We start from the raw sequence: 16,115 nt of genomic DNA, 5'->3' as shown, positions 1-16,115 counted from the left end.
TTTTTTTTGGGGGGGTGGACTGGGTAAAGTTCTAGATTTTGTACAGTTTCTAATTTGAGTTGTGAAAATTTGTGAATGCAGACTCTAAATAAACAGGCTTTATCATTTCAACAGTATTGCCATGCATTTGACAATTTGCTAGAATTCCTCTCTGAGAACTGACATCACTCTTAGATGGTACCAGACATGGAAGGCAGCCCTGGGCTTGGAATAAGTTAACTGTGACCATGTCCTCCTTTCACCTCCTATGTGCAAATTGCTACATTTATGTTTGTGAGGAATTTTCCTCTTTCTGATCGATCTTGCCCTGAGGTAGGTTATTGGCTTCCTTTGGTGATGCAATAAGCTCAGAGAGGTCAATCATAGCTTTTAGGCTTTTTGATTGATTGGCAAACAGTAGGGAAGGTCACTGGTTTTGCCAATTATCTGAGATTCATATTATATCTAATGGTATACTAACTTTCCTGTTTATATAGTGAAAGGGGCAATTCTGCTGAAAAAGGTGCCAATTAAATCTGAGGTATGTGATAAAGAGGCAGTTTGAGGTACCTGTGAGCCAACTGTACAGCCACATTCTCCTCCATTCTTTTGTTCAATATCTATTGCATACTCTAAAGTCAGTCCTTACTATCTTCTCCTGACAAATACTTGGCTAGACTCCTTATATACATAGTTATGTAATCAATACAGTTCCAGTTCTCTATCTAATACCTTTGATATCGTCATCTATTCAATACAAACTGGCATTCATGGCAAAATGCCTGAGGTAGAGGGAGATCTTTGATCATTTTCTAGTACTCTATTTCCAAAATAAGGAATACATTTTAGTAGGATTTTAACAAACACCTTAGTTAACTGGATAAGAGTTATTAAATAGAACAGAAAATGTGTCAGTTTTGCTTTGCACTTTATCTTCAGCAGAGCATAGTGCCTGACTATGTGTATAGAGACAGACAGACAGATACATAGATAGATGGCACTGAATAAATATTTGTAGAATGAATGAATAACCAGAAAGGGCCACCTGACTGAGGTTTTTATTACTTTATGCTTCTTTTCAAGGTATGTTCTGTGTATAAAATTATGTACTGCTTCATGATCAAATGCAATATCAGAAAAACTTCATTGGAATTAGTATTTTAGGGTAAGAGAGATCATGTCAGCCCAACTCTTTTTATCTAAAGTGAGGAGAAGAATCATAGGTATTAAGCGATTCCATTTACTTTTTTCAAAATAAGCAACTGAAGATTTCTTATCCATCGCTTAAAGAGTGAAAAAACTCATGTTTTAATTTTTTTTTAGAACTATCATCATGTGAGGTAGGTAAGTCAACTGGACAAAAAACGTGTTGGAAGAGAGTACAAGCCATCCCACTGCCCATTGTGACGATTCTGTTCCAGAGGATTAGAGTTGGGTGTTCATGAGAAGAGGGTTTCACTGACAGTAGGAACTCACAGATCTAACTGCAAAACCCTTGGGTTTTCTCATCATGGAGTAAAATGCATGTGTAATCTCTAGCCTTAAGTGCAACTTTGCTCAAATAATTTTGATGCCAAAAAGATAGTTAAGATCAAGTTTGTTATCATATTTTTGCAACCAGAAATCAAAGTCTGATACTTCCATGTTCAATTGATAAGGTACTAGGTTCCTAGAATCTCTTTGCAAGTAATTGAGTTTAGGATTTAAAAATAATGGGTACATATGAAAATAAAATAATATATGCAAAAAGCTTTCCAGTATAAACCACTTATTTTGACATGGAAACAGTTCATTTAATTCCAGCTATATTAAACTATTGCAAACTATTTTACAAAATAATTGATTTATTGTTAAAGGAAGAAAATTAGGTGAGATGAATAAAACTAGTGTACAAAATGGTATTTATAATATTTTTAAGGTAAACTCATAGTATAAATTTAAGTAAAATTAGATCCTTTATCAATAATTAATCACAAATTCAGCAAACACTTAAAAAATACTTTTAGTTTTCTGTTTCTTTTCAAAGTCTTCTAAAGATAAGTGTGTCAAATTGCCCCTTAGATTTAGAGAGCCAAAAATACACGTTGTTTAATTGGAATTGATACAAACAAAATAACAATAAATCTAACTTTGTAGTTTTGCTATGTTTCTATTGCCTTATATGGCTAGGTTGGTGATATTTACATAAATTCTTCCATTTTTTCTTATGGTGTAATTTAAGCTGGAAAAAATAAAATACCTTGAATTACATTTTCAAATACTTGATCTGAAGCTCAGGTTTTGAAATGTTTGAATGAGTATATGGGTAACTGCTATTTTAAATAGCTATGCATTTATAAGAACTAATTAATTCGTGGCATAAAAATAATTTGGACACTCTGTACAGAAGATGAAATGCTTCTCTAATCACAGTAGCCCACTAACATATTTTGCGAGACTACAGTATGAGCTATTTTCATTATGCTTTTGCAAATTGATACAAATTAAAAAGTCAATAAAATAATTATTGATAGCATGCAACCATAATATTATGTGGGCCCACCCTTCTAGAAATGTACTAATGTATCCCCTTATCTTCATTGTATTAATTTTACCATCTTCTGAAAGAATGTTACTTTTTCAAAGACATTTTTCTGATCAAGATTATTTAGCATTTCACTTTTTACTTTTTAAAAAAATGGTTTAGTTGATTCTCTGAAATGGTTTTCAATTGTTATCTTAATTTATGAAAGAAGATATTGAAACACAGCGGATACATGTACAAATTCCCATCAAAGTTTGGATTGGCTCTTGTGTTTGGATGAGTCAAGAGTAACACCAAGAAACACTAAAAGTGATTTTGCTTAGGGCTATGAGGAATTAAAATAGAGATAGTAAAAAAAAAAAAAAATCATGTTCAGAATCAAAAAACAGCTTTTCCTAGGGGAAAATTTTATGGGACAATTAAGAGTACATTATTTTCTCACAATACAGTAGACTGTGTTACACTTTATGAGATTTATACCTGGGAGGCATTTTAAAGGGACAAAGGTCTATTACTATCTCATTACTACTATGCAGCCATAATATAAAAGAAACCTTTGCTGAAAAGAATTCAGCAAGAAGAATAGGAAAGGTAGACACTCAAGTTTTCTAATTTCTTTGAAATGATATATAAAAAAAATTAAGATGTCCAGTTCCCTTAGCAAGAGCTCATTTAAGGCTTATTCAAAGAGTTTATCCAAAGCACCCCGGTGTGCCGATTGATTTTCTTCTTAGAAACCAGCTAAGCCTCTGAAATGGGTCAGTGTGCTTTTGGCACTCAATTGCTTCCTCCAGACTCCAGTCCCTTAAGCACAGGTGCTAAGTGGAGGGTCTTTCTGAGCCTTATTCACCCTCTGACAGAAACTTGGCAATCCAGGCAGTTGTTAGAATCGGCTGCTCTGTGGGATTCATCGCGAGTTATTTACAAAGCATCAGTTGTTCAGGTCAAACAACTCAAATTCTCAATACAGGGTGGGAATGGAAGGGAAGGAGAGTGGGAGTTGAAGTGACCGCACGGCTTAATAAAAAGAGAAAGTTTTTTCTTGGATTCCATAAATGCCTATTGAAAGTTTTCATGTATCTTGAATTGATGCAACCTTAATGATTTCGTGTGCTCCTCAGGAACAAACCTGAGTGACGCATAGGCCTGTAATTAATATTTACCCAAATAACATATGCATATTTCTTCAGTCAAGTGTTTTGTTTTGCTTTTTCTTCTATAAAGGGATAACAGTCAGTAAATGCTCTGTAATTTCCTCTTAGTGTACAGTCTAGCTTTGCTAGGACTTAAAAATGCAGCATATTTTTAACTTTTATCTTTTGCAAGTGCTAATACAGTGGAGGAAGGAAACTTAAGACATCTACTTCAGTGCCTTCAGGTATTAAGGAGGAATCTCTGAAATATATTTTGGTTTTGATTTTTGTAACTGAGGACTAAAGTTATACATATAAATTGACCTCCAGATTGGTAAGTTTACCACTACAAACCAAATCATATAATTATGCAGCTAAACTATAGGTAACAAACTAATCAACAAAAAATCATGTTACTGTATTCTGCAGCCAACCATTGCAGGTAACTATGCGCAAACATTTCTAAAACCACTAGATGGCATTCATTTGCTGCAATTTTGGTTGAAGGCAGCCTTTCAAAGCTTTATCGTGATATGCCGGGTTAGGGGGAAGGCAAATGTTATCCATTATTTGATGGTATTTTCATATCATTTAACACAATGAATGATAATACTCAGTTTTATCTTTTCCTGCCTATTTTGAATTAAATAAAAAAATTATTGAAAGCTTTATTTAAGGATTCTTGTTTAAAGAGGAGAGTTGAAAACCATCTTCACTATAGCAGAAACATATTTAATTACAACATTAAGTAGAAAATATACTATACACAGTATTCTATCTACTTAATTTTCTTTCACTTCATTGCTTTACTAATTTATATTGCTATTTCTCATGTAGCTGTTTCTCTAAAGATTAAATAAGGCACATACAAATTTTAATTTTTTTGAATATTTTAGATGGCATTCACCTTCAAAATTAGTATGTCTGAAAACAGAAGGCCAAGAGCTCTTGATAAGTCACAAAGGGTCTTTCTCTTGTTCATATCTTAAAAATGCGTGAGAAATAGTGCTCCTAAATGCATTGAGACCTAAGAACCAAAATAGCCTTTGGTGACAAAGGATTATGATTTGGTCCTAGAGATGAATCATGGAATGAAAACTCCCAAACCTCACACTCCAGATGAAAAGTTGGAAAAAGATATTGACAATGACTTCGAAGCCAATCAAAGGACAACTATTTTGAATAAGGTCTAGGTTAATAATAATATAAAATCTAGGACTTACCTGTTCTAATATGTTTTGAAGCCTTTCTATCTCACAGTCTATTACAAATTTCTTCTCTTGTCTTCTATCAAGTTCTTCTAGAAGTTGCCTATAGCTGACATCATTAAAATTTTCCACACATATAGCGCTGACATGCCAACCATTTTGTCCTGCTTTTTCCATAATAGCTTGGAGTATTGAGTATCCTATTGAGGGGGGGAAAAAAGAGTTACTAGAAACATACTGTTACTCCCCAGTGGTGATTTATGCAGGCACTGAGTCTACACCAACATTTTTATGTTTCAAAATATACACTGAATGCCTAGAAACTTAAACAATGAGTGATTATTTTCGATCACTTGTTCTTTTTTTTTTTACTGACTGGCAACGGGATTGCAACCCTTGGTGTTGCGCCTGCACCACGCTCAGCCAGTGAGCGGGAACCGGTCTCCACATGGGATCCGAACCCTCGGCGGGAGCACCACCGCGCTCCCAAGCGGCGCACTCTCCAGTGTGCCACCGGGCTGGCCCGCGATCACTTGTTCTTGTTTTCTTTACTCATGGCAACAAAATCTCTAAAACATTGATTGAAGTAGCAACACCATACCTTGTGCAAGCTCTCAAAATCTTTCTACTGGAGAACATTGCATTTCTCTAGACATATTTTTGATAAGATAAACCAAAATCAAAATCCACCACCACCTGTAGTCAATAACAATTTGATAAACCCTTTTTGTTGTTTTACTCACTAGACAGAATTCATTTGGAAGAACTATTTGACTCTCCCCTTGAGCAAGGTAGTAACAACATTTTTGGTTCAACTATGGAAGAGAAGATGTAAAAGAAACAGTACAACGTATTTATTGAGGACCCATTACTGTCAGAGATTCGTTTGTTGACGTGGACAGATGTATATTGGAGAAGCATTATTTATCTAAATCTTCCTTTCTTGGCAGGGGAATGATAAAGATTGAGGGAGAGCTGAATAACCACTAGGTGAGGCACTGCCCATACTCATAATCTGGCAGAGGAGACAGACATTCAAATAAAAAAGGCGCTTTAGTTTTAAAAAGTATGATGATAGCAGTACTCGAGGTAAAGAGTTGGCCCGAGGGAAGGCTTCATTAAACCTGCCTGGATAGGACAAGGAAAAACACCACTGAGGAGAACCAACTTGAATTGGGTCTTGAGGGTTGAGAATGAGTGTATGAGATTGCTTGGGGTGGGGGTGTAGATTACGTGAAGACAGCCTTCCATGACAGGATGGGATAGTCTCTACCCTCTTCTTGATCCAGATCTCTCTGCATGTGGAAGGAAGTCAGCAGGGCCTAGTATTTGGGTTAAGAAAGGAGCTGTGGACTCAGAATCACAGCCTTGAGAGTACATCTTCATGCCAACACTGCCTGGACATCTTGGTTTCTCCAGCTCTCAGTTTTCAATAGTAATGTGAAAGAAGAAGGAGAAAAAGACTCTTTGAGTCTATAAACAGCTCTTCTGCAAGAACTGGTTAAGATGAGAGCCTGTCAGCCACTTATGTTTTCACTATATGGCTCAGCATAAACAAATATTCTAGTCCTCTTTAGGAAAGTCTGACATTAACTGAGCTCATCCTATCACGGCTGCCTATAGTTTCTTCTCCCTCGGTCCAGTCCTGGAGTTAGGGGAGAGAGTTGGGGAGATTAACAGTGAGGATTTAAAATGAATACACGGCACTTGCAAGATAACAGCATATTTACTGAGTTTTCTGATTGGTATGTGAGTCTCCCAGATTCAGGGATTTTGATTTTTAGGTATGTTTTCTACATGTCACAGTTTCAAACATTACTGATGCTCAGTTAGTATCAACAGATGGAACTGATGATGAGATCACATTTGAAATATAAATCACCTGATATCCTGCCAAATGAAATACTGTGGCAGTCAGGATTCATTTTTATCTAAATGAAAAAAAAATTCCCCAAAGAGAAAGAAAGAGGGCATGTTAATGACTATATAATTATTCTGGTATAACTATTGCTCCATTTAGTCTTTCCTTTTGTAATACACGCCAGTAATTATGTTTTCAAATCTTACCTAGATTCGCCCCCCTTCCTGCCCCCAAACCAGTACTCTTTCTCACGTTTCCTATTCAATGCATATGTAACATGATGCTATGAAACTTCTATTAATGGACGTGTTCATGCCTCATTTATCCTGTTACTGGGACTTGCTCTCTGATGGTAACTGAGGCAATGTTCCTTTTATTCATTTTTTTACACCTATGAATATGTTCTTTGACTCAAAGTCAATGCTTTTCAAAATACTAATTGACCTCTTACTTTTTCTTTTTCTCCTTTTATTTATTGTCACACCAAAATAATTCTAAGGCATTTTGTTTGTTTGATTGAGTGTTGTAAAAGTAATAAATATCAGACACACACATCGAAGCAGTGTTTCTGCTCTGTGGGATCAGTTCACAGCTTGGCACAGTTCTCTAGTTATTGCTACTGTTTTTTTTTTTTTTTTTTTTTTTTTGAATACTGTGGCTGTCAGGCCTCACGTCAGCACTAGGCATCCATGTTGTCGTTCTCCTGCTGACATGGCTTTTACAGGATGTCGAGCCACACACCTCCGATGACATTTATGTATGTCTCCACTTACATTACACAAAGGAAAGATTCACACTAATAAAACAAAATTATGATTTAAACCCAGCATTTCATTATCTGATTTTTCAAAGTTAGTATCAACAGATGGAACTGACGATGAGAACTGTAGTAAGACAAAATCAGAGGACACAATCTCTGTTAAGTATCAAAGAAAGTTGGCACCTAAAATCCCCCTTAATCATAGTCAGAAATAAATGGCATCTTTTCAATGCAGTGCAAAGGACATTCAGTTACAGTTTCATAGCCTGGCTGAAAACTTATATTCTTTTATAAGCTGTGTTGATTTTAATATGCAGTCTTGTTATTCATTGCTACTTAGATGTGTGTGTCTTATTTATTTGCCAGAATAGCCAGGAATATATTGTAACCAGGAGAAAATACTGCTGTCGAATCTATGATTATGTAACTTAGTTGTTATGTAAACTATAAAATCACAAGTCAAGTCATACTATTTCTACATCTCACTCTGATTTGTATCTCCTAGTTATTAGAAGATTGTAAAATAATATTGCTGCCAAAAAATAATTACAGCAGTTTTAGGTGAATATCACAGAACTTACAGGAAATTCACTACAGTAAAAGTTCTTTTAAGTTTTGCTTCTACTCTAGAAAACTATCTGACACTTTAATTTGATATAATTTATTGAAAACTTACTACATCCAAGATTCTCTAAGGTACACTGAGATAAACAAAGACTTGTCTCTTGTCTTTATAAGGAATTTACTACCTAGCAAAAGAGATAGTAGATAGGTAACTAACCACTTTGCAAAATACACAGCATTGTATAAATAACTTAAAGGAAAGCAAAATAATCTTTTAGGATAGTAGGGAGAGCACATCATGGACATGATGACATTATTGGATTACAATAAGTAATTTAGGTATTCTTCAGAGTTATTAAAGAACACTATCAATTACACATAAAATATTTTTTAAAATGTTATTACATCACATAATGACATTATCCGTTGTGTTAAATAGAATCATTGTGAGGTGAGAAGTCCTGAGCTACTGCCTCCATACACATCAGCACTTTTTACATCACCCAAGGATAACGACTTATTTTGGATGAGTAGCACCTCAGAGATGTTGCTGCTAACAACACAAGCTGTGCTTATTTATTCAATGTTCTCTTTTAAAAGAGTTATTTGATTTAATGTGTGTATACAGAGAGAAGAAGAGAAGCAGGAGAAATTTATGCCAGGGAGCAGATAATTGGAAAAAAATGGAATTATCCATAGGCCATGAAACCCTTCACTTGGATAAGGACTGACAAGTACCCACAGTGCTTTTCAATGAGAAGGTCATTAGTATACTCAACATGAGCAGTGTCAGTGAAATGCTAGATACACAAGTCCTATTTTGGAGGATTGTGACGTTGTGGAGAAAGTGGGAAGAGGTAAGGATGTAGAAATTATCAATGAAGTAATTACTTGAAGTGTAGGCCATTTTGATGGATACAGGATAGAGAAACATGTAGGTTATGGGAACTGGTTTGGGAAGGAGAGGACTGGGTTTGTACCATGTGGGGCTGTTGAGCTTGAAAATGAGAAGTGACAAGATGAGATTATACTTAACTCAAATTAAAGTCTCCCTCATTATTCTTTCATATTGCTATGCAGATACCTGCCACTACTCCACCAATTTCTCTGGTCTCACACAATTGCCAGTATCCAAAACTAGTGGATTTGGGGAGAAAGGCAGATCTGTCTGAAAGTCTACTTCGTGTTACATATTGACCTGAGTCACAGAGAGGAATAAGATTCTATAATCTTTACTGCATGTAATGCCACCATGCTAGAACTGTAGAGCAGATCTAGTAACCATTTAGTCCGGACTCTTTCCAAAACAGCTTAGTACTAAAATAACATGTTCAAAGGCCTCAGTTTGGACCCCAAGGTCTCAGCACACAGAAGGAGTACCTAGCATTATAGCTGGGTGAAAATTATCTGCAGCTGTGTCCATAGCATTTATTTATGCCATAATTCAAGGAGGGCATAGTGAGAATAATCGAAGATTTCCCCATTTATACAGCTTGAAGCTATACATGTAAACCTGAGATAAGATGAAATATCTTGAGTTTTCCCTTTTATACAAACACTGAAGTGTAAAAACAAAACCATCTTCAAATGAAAGTGACCATTTTCAAAAGTGGTGATTCTCAGTCCTAGATTTTTCAAAAGGCCTCTTGTGTTTTCTGAAAATAACACTTATTGTCACCTGGTCCTTCCATTACAGTGTTCATACTTAGTTCAAAAGACACCTTACAAGGGAATTTAATACTTTACATCTTTAAAGTTAAAGCATTGTAGTAGAGTCTGTAAGTTGTTCTTCACCACCAATTCTTCCCTTCATCCAAAGCAATGAAATTTTAAACTGGGCATATGAACAGTCAGAATAAAAACATTTTCTCATCTCTCTTTGGGAATTTAATACTTTACATCTTTAAAGTTAAAGCATTGTAGTAGAGTCTGTAAGTTGTTCTTTACCACCAATTCTTCCCTTCATCCAAAGCAATGAAATTTTAAACTGGGCATATGAACAGTCAGAATAAAAACATTTTCTCATCTCTCTTTGAGTTGGGAATGGTTCTGTAACTAAGTTTTGGCCAACAGATGTTGCATAGAAAGTTTGTGTAGACGCTTCAGGGAACTTTACTTAAAAGATGTGTGTGAATATGCTTTTTATCTTGCCTACTTGAACATCTTGCTGTCTAAATGTGAATGCCACCCCTCGGTCATAAAATCAAGGCATCATTGATGGAATGACCAGAGAGAAGGACCTTGGGCCTCTGACTTATTGAAATAGCATACCACTTCCTGATCACCTGCCCAGACTTAAATGAGAGAAATAAATCTATTATCATGTTTTAGCCATTAATATGGCTTAAACAAAATTTTCTGTCAATTGCAATTGATTCTAATTTTGATTAATACAGGCATATAACAAGTATTCTCAACTATCTGCCACAGATTCAAGGCACTAAAGACTTCTTCTGAGCCATATCCAATCATTATTTTCTCTTATTTCTCTTGAGCTTTTATAGTACTGGGCCACTGGAGAATTTTATTTTAGTACAAAGGTTGGGTCCATTAATTCATATATTCACTTGTTTACATAGTGACTGGATTGATCTTTGCAAACGGTAACTCTAGTTATAGCACTTCCTTGTGTAAATCTTTCAATGTTTTCCTATTCTTTTTATAATACATAGCAACATCTGGTCATACTTGTCCCCTACCTGTCTCTCCAGGCTCATCTTGTGCCACTATCCTCCTTGCTATCTACCCTCCAGCAAAACTGGACTTCTTAAGCGTACTAGAAGGCACCATGCAGTCCCACCCCAGTGCCTTTGCACATGATACTGCTCCCTTTAAAAGGGATACTGCTTTATTCCTCTTTTGCCTTCTATTCATTCTTCAGATCTCATTTCAAACATCACATACCCCCTGACTAATTCACTTTCCCCTGAAATAAACTCTTATAGCTCTCTGTACATTTCTTTCACAGAGATTTTTAAAAATTTATTTCTAATTATATATTAATATCCATGATCTGATTAGTGTTCTTTCCCCCTACTATACTGTAGGCTCCATGAAAGTAGGGACTATTCCCACAGTCAGTACTTAGCCTAGTAGATTCTTGGTAAATGCTCAATGAAGAGTTGTTTGAATGTATGAATAAATTAATGATAAGTTCAGAGAGAAAAATCAGGATGTAAAAATGCTCAGAGCTAAGAAGAGGCATGGCGGGTCACATTCAGGAGCTTCAGATACCTCAGTTTATCTTGTGTGTTTGGAAAGACAAAGCATGTGTGTGAAGAATTGGTGTGTCCTGTGGAAAGAGCTTCTAAGGCTGGAGAGATAAACAGCAAGGGACATATCACAGGGGCCTTCTAGGAGCTTCAGATACCTCAGTTTATCTTGTGTGTTTGGAAAGACAAAGCATGTGTGTGAAGAGTTGGTGTGTCCTGTGGAAAGAGCTTCTAAGGCTGGAGAGATAAACAGCAAGGGACATATCACAGGGGCCTTCTCTATCATTTTTAGGAATTTGGTCTTTACTCCTCAGGGACTTGAAGAGAGTGACAAAAAATACAAGGAATGTGGGTAACTCAGAGGTGGGAAAACCTCTTAGGAGGCTGTGTTGTAGTAATCCAGGTGAGAGGGAATGGGGGCTGGGTTTTGGATTATGCTGAGGAAGGAGAATAGATTCTAGATTAAGGGGGAAGAATAAAGCAACCTGGTGATTGATGAAACATAAAAGATAAAGAGCAGGATTTGAGCATGACCACTGTCTGTTCTACTGGTAGTGATCCTACTTCTATTTTCAGATGGAACTCCTAGGTCTTTTGTGATTTCCAGAAGCAGCACATATTTTTCTATTTTGATTTCAGGTGTCAACTGATTTCTTCTAAAAACAGTCCTTGCAGCCACCTCCTTCATCACCCAAAGCAGTATGATAAATTCTGACTCAGGTTTGAGTAACTCATTTTTCTCTCTTGCTATAGATATCAGTTCTTCTAGAGACCATCTCTGTAAATTTTGAATATTCCTTACAAATACACTGGACCTCTTTTCAAGTTTGCCTCCAGCATTTTCAATTTCTTTAGCGGTATGGGACTTTATCAACATCTTTTTACAATATAAGGCAATTTGTTTTTATTTAAGTAGGACATTCCTGAAAAATTAGTGTAATTTTAAATTCAAATAGCAAAAAACTAATTTCTAATCAGAATAAATGTCTAGCATAATTTCTATATAGTTATTATTTTGCTCATACAGTGAGATTTTATCTATTCTTATATCAAACTATGTAAAGTTCACAACTCAAACATGCATTAAATGCAACCACTGCATTTTCAAAAGGGAATTTTTAAATATACATTTATGAATTAATGGGCACCCAAACAATGTCTTTGTCTCATATTAAGCATTTAAATTACTTAAGACATAGTTTTGAATGTCAAACCTGTTCAATATGCCAATACTTTGGGAAAGGCAAGGTGTTAAGAGGAAGATTAGATCCCTTCTGAGGTGACTTCACTGCCGGGAGAATGATCTGGACTACGGTATGGCCTTTGGAGGATGAAGAAGGTTTGATGGATGAGGATCGTGAGGAGAAAGGAGCTACTGCATCATAAGGCAAAGGCACGGAGGCAGGAAGCTTGAGGAATACTTAATAAATTATTGATAATTGATAGTTAATAGTCAAGTTTGCTGGAGTAGTGGATTAATAAAATACGTTATGCTTTTAGCATTTTATACAGTAATTGGACCTCATGACAGCTTTCTGAAGTAGGTACTATCCCCACCATATAAGTGAAGAAATAGAGATAAAGACGGTTTATGTGATTTATATCAAATCATAACCCCACTAAGTGGTATAGCTGCGAATTGGACTCAGTCTTCCATTCTCAAGTCCAGGGGCTTTTCAGCACAGTGCAGCATGCAGGGAGAGCAGGAGATGCAATTAGCAAGGAAGGGTGAGGCTGTGTTTTAAAGGCCTTTAAACAGCAGTCACCATCAGTTCCTCTCACAAACACATCCCATAGTTTAGCACACTCTGTCAGTGCTACATTCAAAATCTATCAAGAGTCTGACCACTTCTCCCTATCGCCGCTGCCTCCACCCAAGTCCAAGCCCCTTGTCAGGACTCCCTGCTCTCCCTTCACCTGCTTTACCCCATTCATAGCAAAGCTTTGAGAATGAAACTTCAAGCAAGCCAGATGACACCCCTCCTAGGTCCAAACTCCCCAATCACTTCGTCCCACAGGCCTGCTACACTACACATCTCTGACCTCATCTCCTGCTCTCTCACTGTCAAGCATCCCCAGCAAACTAGCCCCTCTGCCAGTGTGCTCCTGCCTTGGGCTCTGCCCTGGAGTGCCATCCCAAAGGTGGGTCTGCAGGGTTCACCCTTTCACTTCCTTTTGGTCTTTCCCTAAATTTCCCCTCTCCTGTGAGACCATCCTAGGCTGCATGATCTAAAATTCTAGCTCCCTTATTCTGAGATTTCCTATTTCCACTTCTCTGCTTTTCTTTATGCCTAACTTTTACCACCACCTAAAATACTGTATATTTTACTCACTTATCCAATTTGCTGTCCATTTCCCCCATTAGAATATAAGCTCATGGAAGTCAGGGACTTTGTTTTGTTTACTGTGCCTAGAAAACTGCCTGGCATCTAAAAGGCATTCAATAAATACTTTTGAGTAATTACATACTGAAAGTTTCGAAATTACTCCATTGGTAATAGTGAAACATGGGAGGCTCTGGAGCAGGGAAGATTTCTAAAACTCGTTTCAAATGTTAGCTTGATATAGTGGAAATGATGGTTAAGAGTGAAAAGAGAAGGAAGAAAGGGAATCCAAGTAGGAGATTAATACAATAATGCAATAACTCCTCTCATCTAGACTAATTCCAAGAAAAATGGAAAAGAAGGAGAGTGTCACTTAACTGCTTTTCTTTTTTATTATTATTATTATTTTTTTAAATAACTCCTCTCATCTAGACTAATTCCAAGAAAAATGGAAAAGAAGGAGAGTGTCACTTAATTGCTTTTCTGTAAGGGCTATACTTGTTCCCCCATTCTCTAATCTGTAGAAAAGCCAGGGGATTTTTCATTATATCAGGTGGAGCCATGTGAAATTGCCATTTCGGATCGTCAAAAACAGTCAAATATCAGCAATGTCTTATTGTTCAACCTAGAGATAGCTTTTGGATTAATGTTAAATAAATTAAGTGGTATTACCTGAAATAATAAGTGGAATGACCTGAAAACTACTTAATTTATAATTTATTTAGGTCCTAAAATAATGTGGCAGGTTAATGCAAAAAACTTCCAAACCCTGGCAGAGGGAGATCATGAATTGTAGCAGCCAAGAGTTCCACACACTTCAGCAGGGTACCTTCAGGTATCCCTGAATATTACCCTACAGTTTTCATTATCAATATTCATAGCAACTGTCTTGAGTCATTAATAAAAGCTAAAATGAGCTTCAAAAAGCTCAGAATTAAAGTAAGTATGAAATCCATTTCATAAAGAACTCCATTCTAAATGATAAAAAAAGAACTACTTTAAGATCATAAAAGCAAATCCTGAGCTAACCGTGAAAAATTGGCTCAGTGGTTGAAAATGCAAGATAGCCAATGCTTTAGAGAGAATTCTGGTTCTTAAAAGACCAATTAATTTATTCTACCCTATGTCAAAGTTTGAGTCCAATAGATCTCATTAATTAATCATGAAAGCAATCATTAGCAAAAACACACAGAAGTGTTATACAACATATTAAATATCAGTTTGTTTTATTCACATGCCAAGCTGTGTACTGTAAATAATATTAATTTGAATCTGGCTTTTATATACAAAGCCCAAACCATTCATTTTGGTTGATTTGAAAGTTATATTTTAAAACGTTACTTTTGTCTTTTCTTTGGAGCAGGACTAGCAATGCACAATTTTCTTATGATGATTCTGGTGAAAGGATTTGCATACAATTATGGAGACAATTTCTGTTCCTAGCAGGAATAAACACAGGATGAAGTAAGTATTCACCATATGATTAGCCTAATTTTTATATCCCACTGAGGCTAGCTCAATTCCAAGAAGTAATTGTAAACTCATGTCAGTGACTGAGGGTGAATACATTTGATTACTCACTATTAAATTTCTTTAGTGGGGAAATGACACTGAGGTGATCATCTAAATACAGAGTGATTTCTTTAACAGCATGCTAGGTGACAAATGATGAGTTCAGGGGTAGACTAGGTTATTTTCAACTACAAAAGTTGTGTTTCTCATTTCAAATCTATGATTCTGAGACAGGTTATTTGAATTCCTTAATCTGCCACTTTTGACTTTCAATGTAATGAAGATGATTAATGTAGGATTTTATTTGCCATGAAAATTTTTTCTAGCTGTTAATAAAAATGAGCTTCATTTCCCGAGGTAAACTTAGAATGCTGTTGTCCCTTTGAGTCGTGAATTCTTGATAGGTAAGAGAATTCATCCCTGCAATTCTGGGAGAATCATAATGTGTAACTCAGTATCCCACACCCCCCCAAAAAGAAAAGTAAAACCAAGCTCTTATTCTTGAATTTCATTTTTGGTTATTAGATATTTATTTAGTCACTTTATCCAGAAACCCAAGAGATACTGTCAGACTTTTCACTCTTCTGCACCCTCATCTCAAGCCAATCCTGATATTTCTCCTTAAATATTTTATTTAAGATATTTTATGAGCAATTCCCAACTTATTCGTTCTTTCACTTTTCTTTCAATGAATACTTACTGAGTGTTTACCTATGTGCCAGGCCACTTCTCTCTTAGAGTGGCAGATACAGAAATAAACAAAGCAGTAAGATGGCCCTAACTTCATGAAGCTTCTACTTCAGTGGCTGAGGCAGACAATAAAGAAATACATTCATAATGTAATGGTAAGAAGTAATAAGTTTATGAAGAAAAATAAAGATGAAGGGATAGAAATGATTAGGGATGGTGTTGGGAGGGGCGCTTACCTTCCTAAACCAATCTTTCACTGTCTAAGTATGCCTCACTCAGCTCATATTAAAGACTGGTAATTTTTTGGAAGCCAGATTCTCTCTTGCTTTTAACACATTGCAATGTCTA

General features: G+C 36.0%; 1 protein-coding gene across 1 annotated transcript in view; it reads right to left on the bottom strand.

Annotated features, from left to right (window-relative positions):
• The window catches only part of LOC103606234 (glutamate receptor 4), a 116,792-nt gene extending 111,715 nt beyond the window's left edge, over nt 1–5,077 (bottom strand). Inside the window, exon 1 of the mRNA XM_008590828.1 lies at nt 4,860–5,077. Coding sequence (XP_008589050.1) covers nt 4,860–5,021 — 162 coding nt within the window. The 5' untranslated portion in view covers nt 5,022–5,077. The remainder of the gene's footprint in view (nt 1–4,859) is intronic.
• Nucleotides 5,078–16,115: the final 11,038 nt, after the last annotated feature.

Source organism: Galeopterus variegatus, unplaced genomic scaffold (assembly GCF_000696425.1).
Source record: "Galeopterus variegatus unplaced genomic scaffold, G_variegatus-3.0.2 Scaffold6399, whole genome shotgun sequence".
Lineage (NCBI taxonomy): Eukaryota > Metazoa > Chordata > Mammalia > Dermoptera > Cynocephalidae > Galeopterus > Galeopterus variegatus.
Note: the sequence above shows the minus strand (reverse complement) of the source record. Positions and strands in the feature narration are given on the sequence as shown.